Source organism: Canis lupus, chromosome 8 (genome assembly GCF_011100685.1).
Source record: "Canis lupus familiaris isolate Mischka breed German Shepherd chromosome 8, alternate assembly UU_Cfam_GSD_1.0, whole genome shotgun sequence".
Taxonomy (NCBI): domain Eukaryota; kingdom Metazoa; phylum Chordata; class Mammalia; order Carnivora; family Canidae; genus Canis; species Canis lupus.
Genome location: NC_049229.1, coordinates 16770381 through 16787759, shown reverse-complemented (window position 1 = coordinate 16787759; position 17379 = coordinate 16770381). Strand labels below are relative to the sequence as shown.

The 17379-nt window shown below is 40.3% G+C and overlaps 1 protein-coding gene across 1 annotated transcript; it reads left to right on the top strand.

Moving 5' to 3' along the window:
* The first annotated feature begins 6512 nt into the window (after positions 1-6512).
* CLEC14A (C-type lectin domain containing 14A) lies at positions 6513-9864 on the top strand. Its single transcript, XM_038544554.1, has one exon. The coding sequence runs from the start codon at positions 6580-6582 to the stop codon at positions 8047-8049; it is 1470 nt and encodes a 489-aa protein (XP_038400482.1). The 5' UTR covers positions 6513-6579; the 3' UTR covers positions 8050-9864.
* Positions 9865-17379: the final 7515 nt, after the last annotated feature.

The following is a 17379-nucleotide window of genomic DNA, read 5'->3' as shown; positions in this document are numbered from 1 at the left end:
AAGCTGGAGGATGGTGGAAATACATCAGGCTAAGCAATAGAGGCCAACTCTGGTAAATGCCACAAGTACCTTTGGTGTCTTTCTGCCTGAAGCTGCTCTCTGGACACCAGAGTATGCTTAACCTGTGCTCCGGGATTTTCAAATGTACCCAAAGCCAACTACTCCAGAGTTATTTGCATTGGGACAAGAATTTATAAATAAATATCCCAGCTTCTCCACCCGTTAGTGGACACACTTGGTTGGATATCATAGTCTCTGAGAGGGTTCCCAGTAGTATTGTGCCCTAGGAGCCTACAATTATAACTCATATTAACTTTGACTTTCCTCTTTTCTCTGTATCAGTCCTGGAGTACTCCTGGCCAATGACTCTGGTCTCACCTCCAAATAAGTTACTTTCTCCTAAATCCTTGTTTGCTTTTTGAGGGAACTCAGATTGAGAAACTAACCCACTCAGAGAGGACAATAAACAACGATGACATATATATACATGTGTGTATACACACACACACACACATGACTAGGTTGAAATATAAGGGGAAGAAAGATATAGAAACCTGAAGTGAACACAGGCCACTTTTGCTTTTGGACGTTTGCCCCCAATCCTAGTGATCTTGAATTTCTGTTTTGATGATCTCATGGGGAAAGAGGAACAAATTGTAATTATAAACTGCCCTATTCTATTTCCTGAATTGGATGATGGCTTCATGGTTGCTTGAAAAACTGCACATCAGTGGTTTAGGCACTTTCCTATATGTATATTATATTTCACAGTATTTTAAAATGTACTTTTAAAGAAACTGACAAGAGAGGAATGATTTAGGCAAAGGGAAAACATGTAAGAATTATGTAAATGTTTTGGAAGAACAAAGAACGGGCCAGGGTGGCTGGAGCCATGATGAACAATGGGAAGAATGCTGGAAGATTCATTCATACATTCATTTACTCATTTGTGACAAGTATGGCCTTTTTTAATGGAGTTTTCATTGAGTGGGAGACAGGCAAACAACAACAACAACAAATGAGCAAGCAAATTTCAGAGATTAATGATTGTTATGAAGTAAACAAAATAGATTGATGTCATAGAAAAGCAGCGGGGGTGGGGGAGGGATGGTGGTAGAAGGTTGCTCAATGGGGTAATGGAGATTGGGTTACCTAGAAAGATCTCACTGAGGGTACTGGCAATTGAATTGAGATGAGAGGGAAAGGAGATAAAGCTAGAATGGGGCATAGAAGCTAGTGCCTGGAGGTCTTAGTAAGAATTTTGAGCTCTGTTTTAGAGCAATGGAAAGCCATTTAAGGTATTCAAACAGAAGAGGGAGATAATCATACTAACGTTCTTAAAGATCATCCTGATGACTCTGTGATGAATGGTTTCCAGTGACAAGACCTATCATAGGGGCTGACAAGGATGCCAAAATAGAGACATACAACTGGATTTATTCAGGTTATATTATAGACTTAGAGTAGAATATTTCTCACATTAAAATATCTGAGTAGTAGGATAAATGTTTATAATTTAGAACTTGTTAGGCGTTTGGATTATAACAAGCCTTTTGTGTGCATGACTCATTCTTACATTATTTCTTGATTATAAACTTGGCAATAGGGAAATATACTGATTCTGTGATGGCCACCAGAGAATAACTTTTTTATATTACCTCCAGGGTACATGGAATAAGGTCAGCATTGTCTATTTGGAAAGCAGTTTGAATGAAGGAGCTACAAGTTTAATGTTTTTTTAAGTTTCTTATTTCTGTACTTAAGTCATGTTGTTCACTAAACCAGAAGAGTACCTATCATTGTGACATACATTTCTGAGATGACTGAATATGTGTGAATGGATGTAGATGTCATAAATACAACGCTACCTAAAAGAATTCTTTATCTAGTCAAGCATATATTAATTTCTTTGGTTATGAGCCTGAGTGATCTGTTGGATTAAGAGTCAAACCAAAAAAAATTAAAAAAAAAAGAATCAGGGATCCCTGGGTGGCGCAGCGGTTTGGCGCCTGCCTTTGGCCCAGGGCGCGATCCTGGAGACCCGGGATCGAATCCCACGTCAGGCTCCCAGTGCATGGAGCCTGCTTCTCCCTCTGCCTGTGTCTCTGCCTCTCTCTCTCTCTCTGTGACTATCATAAATAAATAAAAATAAAAATTAAAAAAAAAAAAGAATCAAATCATATATCCCGATTAAGTCATAATGATGCTCACTGATCATTTTGTTAAGGTCCAGTACAGTTCTAAAGGGCAGCCCAGGTGGCTCAGCGGTTTAGCGCCGCCTTCAGTCCAGGGTGTGATCCTGGAGACCCGGGGTCGAGTCCCATGTCGGGCTCCCTGCATGGAGCCTGCTTCTCCCTCTGCCTGTGTCTCTGCCTCTCTCCCTCTCCTCTCTGTGTTTCTCATGAATAAATGAATAGTTTTAAAAAATAATTAAAATAAAGGTCTATACATATTTTCACAATTCTTAGTCTCTAGCTTAGATTAGCTTCTGAATGCCATGTTCTCCTAATCGAATGTTATCTCCTTCTCAATTTCCTCTGAAGTATTTTTATATATTTTAAGTGAACTGAAAAATATGCTAAGACCCAGATGTTGTTTTTTTTCTACAGTTACAGAATTTATTTAGTGAGGATCAGCAACTTTATAAATTTATGAGACTACTTAAGATGTGATTAGTGAAATTTTATCTATATTTTTGTTTCAGATATTTTAAATTAAATAAAATTGATAATGTTGGCCTAAACTTACTCTTCTCCTCATATATTCTCTTTAGTCCTTTGGATGGCATTGTTAAAATGAATGAACCAATAAATACCATATATGATCCTTACTGATAATACAAAGGTTGTCTGAAAGGTGTAGAAACATTGGGAAAATATTTTATTTATTATTCTTTTTCAGATTAATAATTGGCTTAAATTTAAAAATGTGTTATCTGCAAAAGACTATGGGGGTCAAAAAATACATTTTGAAAATGTAACTAACATCTTGACTTTATTTTTATTTTACATTTTGAAATTCAGATGTCCAGAATCAGACTAATTATAATTTTTGATTCATGTCATTCTTTCATTTGTCTGAATATAGTCATATTAGTTTATTTTGTTAATTACTTAATTATTTATGTTTAATAATGCAATAGTCACACACGAAGTCACTATGCAAAGCAAAAGCTGAGACTATAACAACAGCTCTAATCAAATCCTGTTTCCGCAACCAATCCATCCCCCTCTTCTCTCTCACCCAAAGGACCCATCACTCGGAATCTTCTACTCATTGTTCCTTTTATCTCATTATAACAATTTTTCCTAAAATATGCACAAATATACATATTTAGTAGTTTTTTTAAATTTATAAATGTACAATCTTTTGGCACTTCTGCCACTTAGTATTGTATCAATAAGACTAATTCACATGGTTACTTGCTGCTATAGTTTATTCATTTCCATTGCTATATATTTTCATTGAGTGAATGTATCATGGTTTATTGATCTACCATCAGTTGCTAGACATTTGGAGTCATTCTGGTTTCTGCTAATATGAATAGTGCTGCTATAAATATCCTCTTACATACCTTCTCTTATTCATGTGCAACAGTTTCTGTTGAGAATATACCTGGGCACTGGGGTATAGAGAATGTAAGATTTTAAGAAAAAAAAATGCCAAGGTTTTCCAAAGTTTGCTGCTCTCATCTGTAATATATAAAAGAACCTGTGAATCCACACTTGCTATTATCAAAGTTTTTAATATTTAGGGACTCCTGGGTGGCTCAGCATTTGAGCACCTGCCTTTGCTCAGAGCGTGATCCTGGGGGTCGGGGATCGAGTCCCACATTGGGATCCCTGCATGGAGCCTGCTTCTCCCTCTGCCTATGTCTCTGCCTCTTTCTGTGCCTCTCATGAATAAATAAATAAAATCTTTAAATTTTGTTTAAATATTTGGCATCCAGTGGAGGTAAAATGGTATCCTATTATGCTCTTAATAAACATCCCTTTTAAGTAAAAACATTCCTTCATTTCTGTTTTTTTTTTTTTTCAGGAATACTATACATTTCAAAATATGATATTGGCATATAGACTGATACAAAGTAATGAATTACAAACTTACCTATGTCTTACTTTGAGTTATTTATTTATTTTTTGTAACTCTCCTCTCAAGTTACTGCAGGCATGGCCAGGGCTGGGACATGCAGTTATTTTGGCCACAATGTTCTCTTCTGATATCCCACCTCTTGAATGGCAAAATGCCAGGGTGTGAGATCATGTATTTGCTATAAGCTCTCCAGTCATTCATTCTTTCTGATTCTAGAAGCTTCACCTCATCCCAAGTGATTTAAAAAAAAATATCTGAGAGATTTCCATTGTCTACTTAGGTTTATAAAAGGTTTTATTTTATTAAAATACATAGTGCTACATGGACACATTTATGAACACAGAATCATTTGATTGCAAAGTCTATAGAGTTGCCCACATGATGAAGTATTTTTAAAATCCGTTCAATTAGATTTCTAGATGTTCATGTTCCTCCCTCATAAGACATTTGTTACTTAATTTAAATGCAAAGTCATGTTTAAGGTGACATGGCCATCTGAAATGAAGGACTAATGAATGTCCTTTAAATTGGAAATCAGCACGGATAGTAGAGAAATCCTGCGGCGAAACACATCAGCAAAAGCAAGGTAAGTGTGATAATGATTCATGTATTTACTATCATTTCCTAACATACATAGAATTTCCAAGAGGAAAAGAAGAGTGAGAGCAGTGGTAAAAAGGAGGTGGGGACATACAGAAGTGATCCTGAGACCTTCCTTCCTACCCTTTCTCACTAATCTGAACCGTCTAATCCAGCATAAGAAAGTGAGTTTAAAAGTGTGGTATGCATTATTCATGGAATGGCAACTTTCATTCTGATTGTAGGTATTTAAAAGCATGGTGCATGTTAAGTGAGCTTAGTTGAAACTCTGTGCTTTTATTGCAATATATTTGGTTACTGTGAACCAAGGTAGATAATGCATTTCCTAAAATGATACAGAATTGCCTAAATTGCTAACAAGAAAATCTTTCCATAGACAGTGCAGTGTTTAAGCTTGTCTTCATTTACTCATCTTTAATTCTTCCCCACTTCCAATTGAGCTGTGTATATTTTTTAAAAATTGGAACGCTGTGGGCAGCCCGGGTGACTCAGCGGCTTAGCGCTGCCTTCAGCCCAGGGCCTGATCCTGGAGACCGGGGATCGAGTCCCACATCCGGCTCCCTGCATGGAGCCTGCTTCTCCCTCTGCCTGTGTCTCTGCCTCTCTCCCTCTCTCCCTCTCTCTATGTCTCAAACAGATAATAAATAAAATCTAAAAAAAAAAAAAAAATTGGAATGCTGGAGAAATGGACTCACCCGTCTCTTAGATGAGGGGGTATTTTTTGTTTACGGTATATAATATGCATTATAATGGAATAAATAATTTAATTTCTTAAGAATATTGAACTCTAGTGTCCCTTCAAGGGGACTTTTACAATTTACCGATACAAATATTGGCACCCAATCACAGGAGAAAATGATATTAAAATAGTTCAAGGATAAAGTTACACATGGGGTAGTTGTTCTCAAACATTAATCAGGCCACGATCTCATTTTTCTATAACATACAAGCTTGAAGAAGTTATGAAGCAATACAGTGGTAAGGAAACCTAACTATACAACAGTTAAGATCGATGCCCATTATTTTTCATTTGGGCCTAGAAGTACATTTCCTTTCCTGAGTGAACCCATATGGCCGTTTCAAGGAGAAACAAATGGAAGCAAAAAAGAAACTTTAAAGCGAGCTCTGACTGAAGACGCAGGATTTACCCATTTAGGATACGCAAAGGGAGCTCTAAATTCTTAGACTGGCAATTAGCCCCCAGGAATCTCCTTTGACAGAACAGAGAAGCAGAGAGCAGGAGGCTGGCGCCCAAGCGGTGCTGCCTCTGGCGGTGGAGGGAGAGCCCCAGATTTCCCACCAGATAGATGCCCTCCGCGTCGCCCCAGCCTCCCGCCCGATGACGCCTGGAGCCGTCTACACGTTGCTGTGAAGCCAAGGCGGCTGGCCCGGACGAAACACAATGGGCGGGTGTGGGCTGTCAGCGAGTTCCTCGTTTCCAGTCCTTCCTGTCAACGTTCACCGAAGTGTTTTGGGATCTGAGCCCCTGAAACTTTCTAATGGGGGGGGGGGGGGGGGCACAGGATACGTTTCTTCCCAGTCGCGACTTTCTCTCTTTTTCTCCTGCTCTAAGCAGGGTGTCTGACCTGGTCGACTGTGTACCCCGCACCCCGGCGCCAGCTGTGTGCGTGACCCCAGAAGGAATCAGGGCTGCACGGGGCCTGGCACAGCTCCGAACCCATTTCCTGTCGCGGCCTAGGGGAAGCTGCTTGCCGCCAGGACCGTGCTGGGGAATCTTGGCAGTTGAGGGCCCCGGCGGGAGTGGGGCGGGGAGGCGGGGGAGGCCGGCTGGAGGGGGCGGTGACCGCGCTCTCGGGACAGCTCCGCGCCCTCGGGCGGGACAGAGCCAAGCCTAGTCGGGAACACTGTGGGAGCGGGGCCTCCAAGATGAGGCCGGCGCTCGCCCTGTGTCTCCTCTGGCAGGCGCTCTGGCCTCGGCCCGGCGGGGGCGAGCACCCCACGGCCGACCGCGCGGGCTGCTCGGCCTCGGGGGCCTGCTACAGCCTGCACCACGCTACCATCAAGAGGCTGGCGGCCGAGGAGGCCTGCAGTCTGCGCGGCGGGGCGCTCAGCACCGTGCGCGGGGGCGCCGAGCTCCAGGCGGTGCTCGCGCTCCTGCGGGCAGGCCCGGGGCCCGGAGGGGGCTCCAAAGACCTTCTGTTCTGGGTGGCGCTGGAACGCGGGCGATCCCACTGCACCCTGGAGGACGAGCCGTTGCGGGGCTTCTCCTGGCTGTCCCCCGACGTCAGCGGGTCCGAAAGCGACACGCTGCAGTGGGTGGAGGAGCCCCAGCGCTCCTGCACCTCTCGGAGTTGCGCGGGACTCCAGGCCACCCGGGGGGTCGAGCCCGCAGGCTGGAAGGAGATGCGCTGCCACTCGCGCGCCAACGGCTACCTGTGCAAATACCAGTTTGAGGGCTTGTGCCCGGCGCCGCGCCCCGGGGCCGCCTCTAACTTGAGCTACCGCGCGCCCTTCCAGCTGCACAGCGCGGCGCTGGACTTCAGTCCCCCAGGGACGCAGGTGAGTGCGCTCTGCCCCGGGCAGCTCTCCGTCAGAGCCACCTGCCTCGCCGACGAGGTCGGCGCGCGCTGGGACGGGATACCCTCCGGGGCTGTGCTCTGTCCCTGCCCCGGGAGGTACCTCCGTGCTGGCAAGTGCGCGGAGCTCCCTGACTGCCTAGACGACTCTGGAGGCTTTGCCTGCGAGTGCGCGGCGGGCTTCGTGCTGGGCAAAGACCGACGCTCTTGTGTAGCCAATGGGGAAGGACAGGCGGCCCCTGAGGGGACCAAGGGGCCCGCCAGGCCTGCCACTGCGGCCAGCCCCGTCCCGAAGAAAACGTGGTCACCCACGGTGCACGAGAAGCCAGGAGAGGTACCCCATGTCCCAGGACAAGGCAGTGCTGCAACATCTCTTCCCGGGACCCCTCGGTGGGGAGCACAGAGCACGATGTCTACCCTTCGGGTGTCCCCTCAAGCCAATTCAAAGGCCACCATCACCTCTTCAGGAAGCGTGATTCCCAAGTTTAATTCCACGTCTTCCTCTGCCATTCCCCAAGCTTTCGACTCCTCCTCCACCGTGGTCTTCATACTTGTGAGCATAGCGGTGGTGGTGTTGGTTATCTTGACCATGACAGTGCTGGGGCTTTTCAAACTCTGCTTCCACAAAAGCCCTTCCTCCCAGCCAAGAAAGGGGCCTTTGGCCCAGCCGGGCGTGGAGAGTGATACCGACGCCGCTGCTCTGCGCTCCAGTTCTGCGCAGTGCACAGACTATGGGGTGAAGGTGGGGGACTGTGGTCTGCGGGACAGGGCAGAGGGCGCCTCGCTGACAGAGTCCTCTCTTGGCTCTGGTGACACATAGGGGAACGGGACAATGGGCACTGCTTCTGAGCAGAGTTTTTCACTTTCAATGAAAAGGGAAAAGAAGAGGAACTTATTTATGCGACTGACTATTCTTATAGAAAATCCCCTTCCCCCCAATTCCCTCTACTCCACTGAGGAGCCAAATCTGAATTGGACACTCATTCCCTGAAGATGGAAGAGGTGGGAACAAGTGGAAGTGCCTTATGGTGGTCCTGGGGGCCGGGATCCTACTGGGGAGAGTTATTTCCCTGTGCTGATTCCTGGGCATTTGGAAAAGTGGTTGAACTTCTAAGGCGTTGGAAGCAGACAGAAAACAATACAATTAAAAAAAAAAATTTAACCAACATGGAAAGGAAACTGTCTACATTGTGCAGGTTGGACATATATTGGTTTGAACTTTCCAGCCAAAAAATAAAGAACTGTTGATAACCCACATTCAAATATCATTGGTTTCCCGGAGGATTAATTATTTAGGAAAAACAGCTGAGGGCACGCTGAGAATAGCAACAAGAGTTTATCCTGCTCTTGTTGAAGATTGAGGGGGAAATCTTCAAGTCCTTGTAATGAGGAGTAGATCTTTAACAACTGGCAACTTTTTTCTTGGTCCTTTTTATACTTTGCTTTCAAAGTCACTGCTACTTAGTGCTCTGCTATAAATCCAAACTGTAGTGTTGCCAGAGTAGTGGCTCTGGAAGCAAATTATAGTTGGCCACCAGTTCAAGTGTTTACTGTGTGTCCTTGCTCAAGGAAACAAAAGATTTGTGTTTTCCTCATCCAACATTTGTGCTCTCCAGTGTAATGACCTTCCCAACGAAATAGCCCTCTCCTAAACATCAGGATGCTGATCCTCACTTCCAATTATGGCGATGTTAATTTTCAATTAAAACGTTAATGCTAAATATTGATTTGAAATCTTCTGGGTGCATTAAAGCAAAAATGAGCTGGATTTCTTCCAAAGTTGCTAGGTTTTTATGCACTATTTAATCCATGAAAAAACCTGAATTCCAAACTATTTCCTTACCTCCCTTTTAAAAAGAAGTGTGTGTAGTGACCATACATGCCCATCTTGGAATGTTTATCATTTAACAGCCAGCATGGTAAGAGTTAGTAGTATAAGAAATAAGTGGTAAATACAAATATTTATCATCTTGTTATGACTAGGGGCATTGGAAAGTAATCTAAATTAAGGATTCATCTAAAAATAATTAAGATGTGATAATAATCACTATCTAGTGGAATTGAGACCCCTATAAAATATCCCACTTCGATTAGTATGCTAAGACTTTAAGTGTGTGGGGGTTGTTACATGGAGAGAGAAGGAGAAACAAGCTTAGTAAGCAGGAAGAATGAAAACAGGACTATATTTTCATAGAACCATCTTGATGTTCTTAAGTGTACAATGTATAAAATACATATATAAAACATACATGGTATTGTAACATTAAAGGAATAAAGTAATAGGTAATTTGCTTCATATACTACATATATGTCTAGTTGTAAAATAAAATCACAAGTGAATTTGAGTTAACATTTGAGGGAATTTTAAATAAAACCATTTCAGAAGAGAACTAAAAGCAGGTAAGTAATGGCTACTCAGTGTTCCTAACTTGTCAAGAGTATGTCTCAGTTCACCTCAGTTGTGGTGTTTTATCCTTGCTCTTTACTACATGACCTCTCTGCAGAGAAGGTTCTGTTCTATTTGAACAGAATATAGGATCTTTTATTTTGTAACTTGAAAAATAGGCCCTTCTATAAGTGAACTGAACTGTAAATTATCTATATCTATTATTATAAATATATCTATAATTATTTATACCTGTGTGTGTGCATATATCTGTGTATGTGCTTTGTCTTAATGTAGATTGCCTTTATATCATGGTTAGAATGCAATGGAGTATGCATCAACTTATGATGCAATATGACGTTGGTGAAATTACAAATCTTGGGTTCCAAATGCCCTATGTGAAAAACAAATAGGTTTGGGCTCAATTACTCAACTATTACCTGCCAATATTTCCCTCTTGTAAGTAGAAAAGGAAAGAATTACAGAAAACCATCTGTTTTCATGTTTGATTTCCTGACAGGCAGCAATTGCAGACCAAGCTTCATATGACTGTGTTAGATTTCTGGCTGTGAAATCTTCCATACAGTTTTGAATCCATGGCAGAATCAGGCCAGCCCAGCTTGCTCTCTGGAGACCTAAGGTTAGGGATTTGCTGCTTCTCTACTACCACTTCATTACTTCTCCGATCCTTTGGAGGTTCAATCCTTTCTTACTTAAAACTCTCTGTCCCCACATTCACCAAATATAGCTGCCTGTTCAGTTATCTCCTTAAAAGGAAGACTTGGCATCTACTTTATAGTCTTTCTCTTCAGCCTAAGTCCTGCCATTATTTTACAGAATTTCAAAGCCCTCGTGTATGACTCTTCCAATGCCTGTACATTTCAGTTTCTCGACTTCCTCACTTCCAGTGACTTTCCCTTCATTTTAGTCATCCAATCCAACAACCACAGCTTAGCCTTTCAGATGATTCTAAAACTGCTTTATGTCTGAAATCACAAATTCACACCTCTGTATGTTTGCACATATGTTGAGACTTGTGCTTTAGGGAGTTTTGCCACTGATTATAAGTAAACCATTATTGTTTGACCAGTATTCTCATAGAATTCTTTTTTGTTTCCATGAGGTTGGTAGTGACATCTTCTCTTTGATTTCTAATTTTAGTAATTTGAACATTTCCTGTTTTGGCATGGGATTCGTCTAACTAAAGGTCTATCAATTGTGTTGATCTTCTCAAAGAACTAGCTTTTGGATTCAATGATTTATTTCCCTATTGTGTTTCTAGTCTCTTTCATTTATTCTCATTTAATCTTTATTATTTCCATCCCTATCCTTGTTTTGGGTCTAGTATATTCAGATTTTTCTAAATTTTTAGGGTGATAAGTTAAACTATTGATTTGAGATTTTCCTTTTTTTAATATAGGCATTTACAGTTATGGATTTCCCTTTAAATACTGCTCTAAATGGTCCAATATGGAACTGGAGGGTATTATGCTGAGTGAAATAAGTCAATCGGAGAAGGACAAACATTATATGTTCTCATTCATTTGGGGAATATAAATAATAGTGAAAGGGAATAGAAGGGAAGGGAGAAGAAATGTGTGGGAAATATCAGAAAGGGAGACAGAACATGAAGACTCCTAACTCTGGGAAACGAACTAGGGGTGGTGGGAGGGGAGAAGGGCGGGGGGTGGGGGTGAATGGGTGACGGGCACTGAGGGGGGCACTTGACGGGATGAGCACTGGGTGTTATTCTGTATGTTGGCAAATTGAACACCAATAAAAAATAAATTTATTATTTAAAAAAAGAATAAATAAATAATTAATAAATAAATAAATAAATAAATGGTATCCAATAAGTTTGGGCAAGTTTTGTTTTCTTTTTCATTCATCTCAAAGTATTTTCTTTTTTAAAAAAAGATTTTATTTATTTATTCATGAGAGACACACAGAGTGAGGCAGAGACATAGGCAGAGGGAGAAGCAGTCTCCCTCTGGGGAGCTTGATGTGGGACTTGATCCCAGGACTCCGGGATCAGGACCTGAGCTGAAGGCAGATGCTCAACCACTGAGCCACTCAGGCATCCCTCAAAGTATTTTCTAATTTCCCATGTGATCTTTCTCTTCAATACATTGGTTATTTAGGAAGATATTGCTTAATTTCTACATATTTGAAAACTTCCCTAAATTCCTTCTGTTTTTAATTTTTTTTTTGTTTTTAATTTTTAACTTGATTCCATTGTACATACTTTGTGTGATTAGAAAGCTTACTTTGTATGGTTTCAACCATTTTAAACTTATTGAGTCTTCTTTATGGTCTATCCCAGAGCCTAGCTTAGGTCTATCCTGGAAAATGTTCCACAGGTACTTGAGAAGATAGTGTTGGTGTTGAGTAATGTACTATAGCAGTCTGTGTCTTTCAAGTCCTTTATTTAAGTTTGATCTTTTTCTTCATTGAGGGCCACTGAAGTCTCTTAACTTTTTATTGTTGGATAATATATTTCTAACTTCAGTACTTTCAGTTATTTTTAAATGTATTTTGAGCTCTGTTATTAGGTACTTATATGTTTATGGTTTATAAACATAGATATTTATATGTTTATGGTTATATCTCTTGGTGTATGGGCTCTTTTTTCATAAAATATCCGTTTATCTCCAGTAACATTTTTTATTTGTTTTAAAGACTATTTTGCATGAGAGCAACTTCAGTTGCCCTATGGTTGCTTTTTCTTGTTATATTTTTTTACATCTTTTTAGCTTTCAACCATTTTGCTTTAAATGCAAAGTATCTTTTGTAGACAGTATATGTTAGGACTGTTTTCTTTAATCCATTTTCCAAACTCCACCTTCTGAATGGATGTTAAATACATTTGTGATTATTATAATTACTGATAATGTAGGATTAAATCTGCCATTTTCTATTTGCTTCCTCCACGTGTTATCTCTCTTTTGTCCCTGTATTCTATTACTGATTTTTTTGTACTGATTATTTTATAGAGTGCCATTTAAAATCTCTTGTTTCTTATACTTTCATAAAGATTTTTGCTAAGTGGCTACCATGGAGATTATAATTAACATCTTAATTTAAAGACTATGTTATTAGGATTAACGTCAACTAATTTCAATAATATACAACAATTTTTCTCCAACATAGTTACATCTTTTTTGGGGGATCGCATCAGGCTAACTAAAGGCCTGCTACCTCCCTCCTTCTTTGTGCTATTATTGCCAATCAAATTACATCTCTATACAATGTAAGCCTACCATCACAGTTTTATAACTCTTGCTTTATTATGCAATTATCTTTTAAATCATATAGAATAAAAATTATAAAGAAAAAATACATTTATACTGTCTTTCATATTTACCTATGTTGATACATTTACCTGTGCTCTTTATCTTTGTGTGGTTTTGTGACTGCTTACTGTCTTTTATCATCATCTTGAAGGATTCATGTTAGTATTTCTTATAGGGCATGTCTTATAGGGCATGACAAATTCTCTCAATTTTTGTTTGAATATGGCTTAATTTCTTCATTTATTATTTTTTTAAATATTTTAATTATTTATTTATGACAGAGAGAGAAAGAGAGGCAGAGACACAGGCAGAGGGAGAAGCAGGCTCTATGCAGGGAGTGTTGTGCCCAAGATTGCGAATCCGAGAAACCACCAAGGAGCCAATACCGATGCAAGTGCTCGAGGGCTTATTAGCAAGCTCGAGCTTGGGTCCAAGTATACCCGACACAGTAGAGCAGGGACTTGGACCCTGAAGTGGGTTACAGCTGGGTTTTTTATAGGCTGGTCTAGGGGATTTTCAGAAGGGCTGGAGGAATTTCTCAAGTTCTGTTTACATTCTGATATGGGGCTTTCAAGGGCATTGAGCTCTGTTCTCATTCTAATATGGGACTTTCTACCATGGGCGTGGGCTCTGTTGTCTTTCTGATATGGGATTCCCTGCTAAGGACATTGAGGACATTCTGCAGTTTTTCCCATAAAGTTCAGCTCTTATTCACAGGGGCCTAAGATGGCTGTACTTGTGCTAATGCTAAACTTTAGGTGGGATGGCCTTAATTTTTCTCGGCCTCCACAGGGAGCCCGATGTGGAACTTGATCCCGGGTCTCCAGGATCACACCCCAGGCCAAAGGCAGGTGCTAAACCACTGGGCCACCAGAGCTGCCCTCTTCTTCATTTATTGATGGATAGTTTTGCTAGATATAGAATTAGAGGTTGGCCATCTTTTCCTTTAACACTTTGCCTAAGTCAACACACTGCCTTCTGGGCTTCATGATTTCTGATAAAAGCCAGTTAACTTTTTTGAACATCCTTTGTACATTTTGACTTGTTTTTCTCTTGCTACTTTTGAGCTTCTTTCCTATGACTAATTTCCTGTTTCTTTGTATTGCTTTTGCATTTTTGTTGAAAACTGGTTGTTTTAGATAATATAATGTGGCAACTCTGTAAATCCACCCCCTGATAGCCACACCACAGTTTGGCTACTGCTGCTTATTTGGTAGCATGCCTTATACAAGCATCTGCCTTCCAAAATTCCTGGAAATATGTTGAAGCATTGCAAAGCCCCTATAGACATCTCTTTCCCCAAATCTTCCTTTTTTAGTTTTTGTTCAGTCTCTGGTTTGTTAGATTAACATCACCACCTGCGTTGGTTTCTTAAGGCTGCTGTAACAAATTATCACAAACTTCCTGGCTTCAAACAACAGAAATTGATTCTCTCACAATTCTGGAGGATTAAGTTCAAACTCAAGGTGTTGGAAGGTCTTTGATACCTCTGAAGTCTCTGGAAAAGAATCATTCATTGCATCTTCCTAGCATCTGGTGATTGATGCAATCCTTGATGTTCCTTGGCTTACAGCTATATCATTACAGTCTGTCTCCATTATCACATAAACTGCTTATCTCTGTGTCTTTTATCTCTGTGTCCAAAATTCCCTCTTTTTTCAAGGACATCAGTCACTGGATTTAAGTCCCACCCTAATTTGATATGACTTTGTTTTAACTTAATTCATTGCAATAATTCTATTTTCAAGTAAGGTCACATTCAGAGGGACTGGGAGTTAGGACTTAAATATATATATTTGGAGGAGGGTGGCACAATTGCAGACTGATAAATAGCAATAATTCTCTGTGGATGGAGTTCTCTGAAAGTTCTAAACCTGTTCTGCCCCTGCCAGTGGCTTCTAGGCTGATGATTTTCATAACTACTCCACTTGCAATCTGCTGGTTTTCAAGACTTCTTCAGAGCTGGGGAATAGAGAATGGGAATAGAGCAATCTGGAGGGGTGGGAGCAATGTTGATTATCTGATGCTCTCCTCAAATAACACCAATTAATTTGCTGCCATAGGCTTGCCTTGCCTGAATGGCAATTTACTCTACTTGTGGTTCCTAAACCTACTTCATCATTAAAATCATCTGTGATGATTTATTATTATTTATAAACTATATATAATAGAATATGTAATATAACATAATATTATATAAAATAAAATATATAACATGATATTTATTTATATCTATCTATATATCTAAACTTATATAACTTGCAACCACAGATGTAGACAGCCAGAAAGCACTGGAGATTATATGCCCCACTCTAAAGCAGACTGGACAGATCTAGTGATCATTAACCATGGGACTGGGTATTTAGCCCTCCATGCCAGAGCTGTATGTAAACCTCCTAGAACTTAGATCATCCCTATAGTTAAGTGATCAGGTGAGAGGAAGAGAATCCTAGAATGACCATTTAATCAGGTGGCACTAAGAAAACTCCAAAAGAACTGATTTATAAATATGACAATAAGGGCATTTCATATCTTCCCTTCTCAATCTGCTACTAGGGCATTTGATGAGTGCTTCCTCTACACCAGGTTACTGTACTAAGTAAGTCTTTACAGTCATTTTCCTACAATGATCGTACAAGGAAGTTAACATTACCTTTATTTTGTAGACGAAGCTAAGAATATATACAATTTTTTCTAAGTATGTACATAGAAATTTCATAATTTCTCAGTAACAGAACTCAATTCTTGAGCTGATGACAGAAGATTTAATATAAACCACTCAGACCACACTCATTCAGGGTTTTAGGAAGTCTTATTGTCATAACAAACTAGTGAACATATTCAAGAGTCCTGAAAACCAGAAAACAAGTCTATAACTACTAACCCATAACTCTGGGGGAAAAGAAGTACTTAAATGTGGCCAAGAATAGCAAACAATGCTAGATATATTTTTGTTGTTTTTGCCCAGTGGGCTAACTTATTATGTGAAATGAGGGTGTGATAGGAGCTGGTGGTAAGACTCATTATTTGAAAAAATGACCACTTCCCAATTCCCCCATTTCTCCCTCTAAAATTTCAGATGGCAGATCTGGGAGCATAAGTAGCAGCCAATGGATACTGGATGGATAGACAAAGTGGCCAGAAAGCATCTTTCTCAAAGCCTTGGGTAGGAACATGTCATTTAGGTGACCCACCTCAAAGGATAAGTTCTGGAATTATACTGTCTCAGAAGGCAGTGATTGCAGTTTATTGTCTGGACAAGTCCCAGATAGCCTGGCCATCTAATGCTATGATTGTGTGCACATCAAAAGTGAACTGTTTTTGGTTCAATTCCAGGTTTTGGCACAAAAAAAAAAAAAAGTGAACTGTTTGGCAGACACCATTATTCCCAGTGCACTGTGCTTGGTCTAAAGCATTTTCTTTCCCACTACTCCCTTCATCAACATATATAGAAAGCTCCAAAATGATAAACCATGAAAAAATGCTTTAAATTCTTTTTGTAAGAAAGTTGAATATAAATTAAAAAGAACAAAATAACTCTAGATTGTTTCGATATGTCATCATATCCACATAGCACTTTTTTATAGACCTATAAATGTTCTCATAACAACTTTTTATAGAAAAAATATTTTTATATGTACTATTTTGTTTTATTTATCCTCACAAAATCCTTGTGAAACTAGAGGAGTGATAGATAGGTAGAAATCTGCAGTGTGTATGGCAGTTTTTTCCAAGCTGGGGCCTATAGAATTATTGAAACTGTTATCATAGCAGATGAGCCATGCTTTTTATTTTAACAAGAGGCTTTTCTCCTTGAAAACATAAGAAGCAAAGGAGTTTTATATGGCTTAAAATGTCTATGTCCTAAGGTGGAGCCACATTGGACTGAAATTCACAGGTTTATGTGAAAGCCAAGTCAGAATTAAAACTTCTTATTCACACTTCTCCTGTATTTGGCAGGTGATGCAGAAAGTACAGAACGATGCTAGGAAATCCTCACTTTCAGATGTTAGCACCTTCATCTGTACCCCCTCACATGATCTTCACATTTCTTCTTTTTCCCCTATTTGAGGTCTCAGAGAAGGTAGCAATAGGGTAGCTGACCCTGACATTTGTGGTCTTAACATTCCCATCCATAATTTGAGACTCTCATTTTTACCTTCAATTTTCCTCTCTGCCCTGGTCTTCCCTTTGGACTATACATCAAGTCTAATCCATCCTAAATCACCACCACAAACAGAAATCTCATCATAGTGCTTTTCACCTTTACTCTTCATCTCTCTCCTTCTGGTGATTTATCCCAGCTTGTTATTACATTTACCTTCGTAATGTACTACATCATTTTACTACTCTGCTCAGTAGAATCCCAGGCTCCTTCACCGAAGTCCACATTCCTGAACCCTGTAAGTCAGGGTCTTCCAAGATTTTATCAGGTTAGTCCACACTCTTATCATATTGTGCCCTGTGTTTT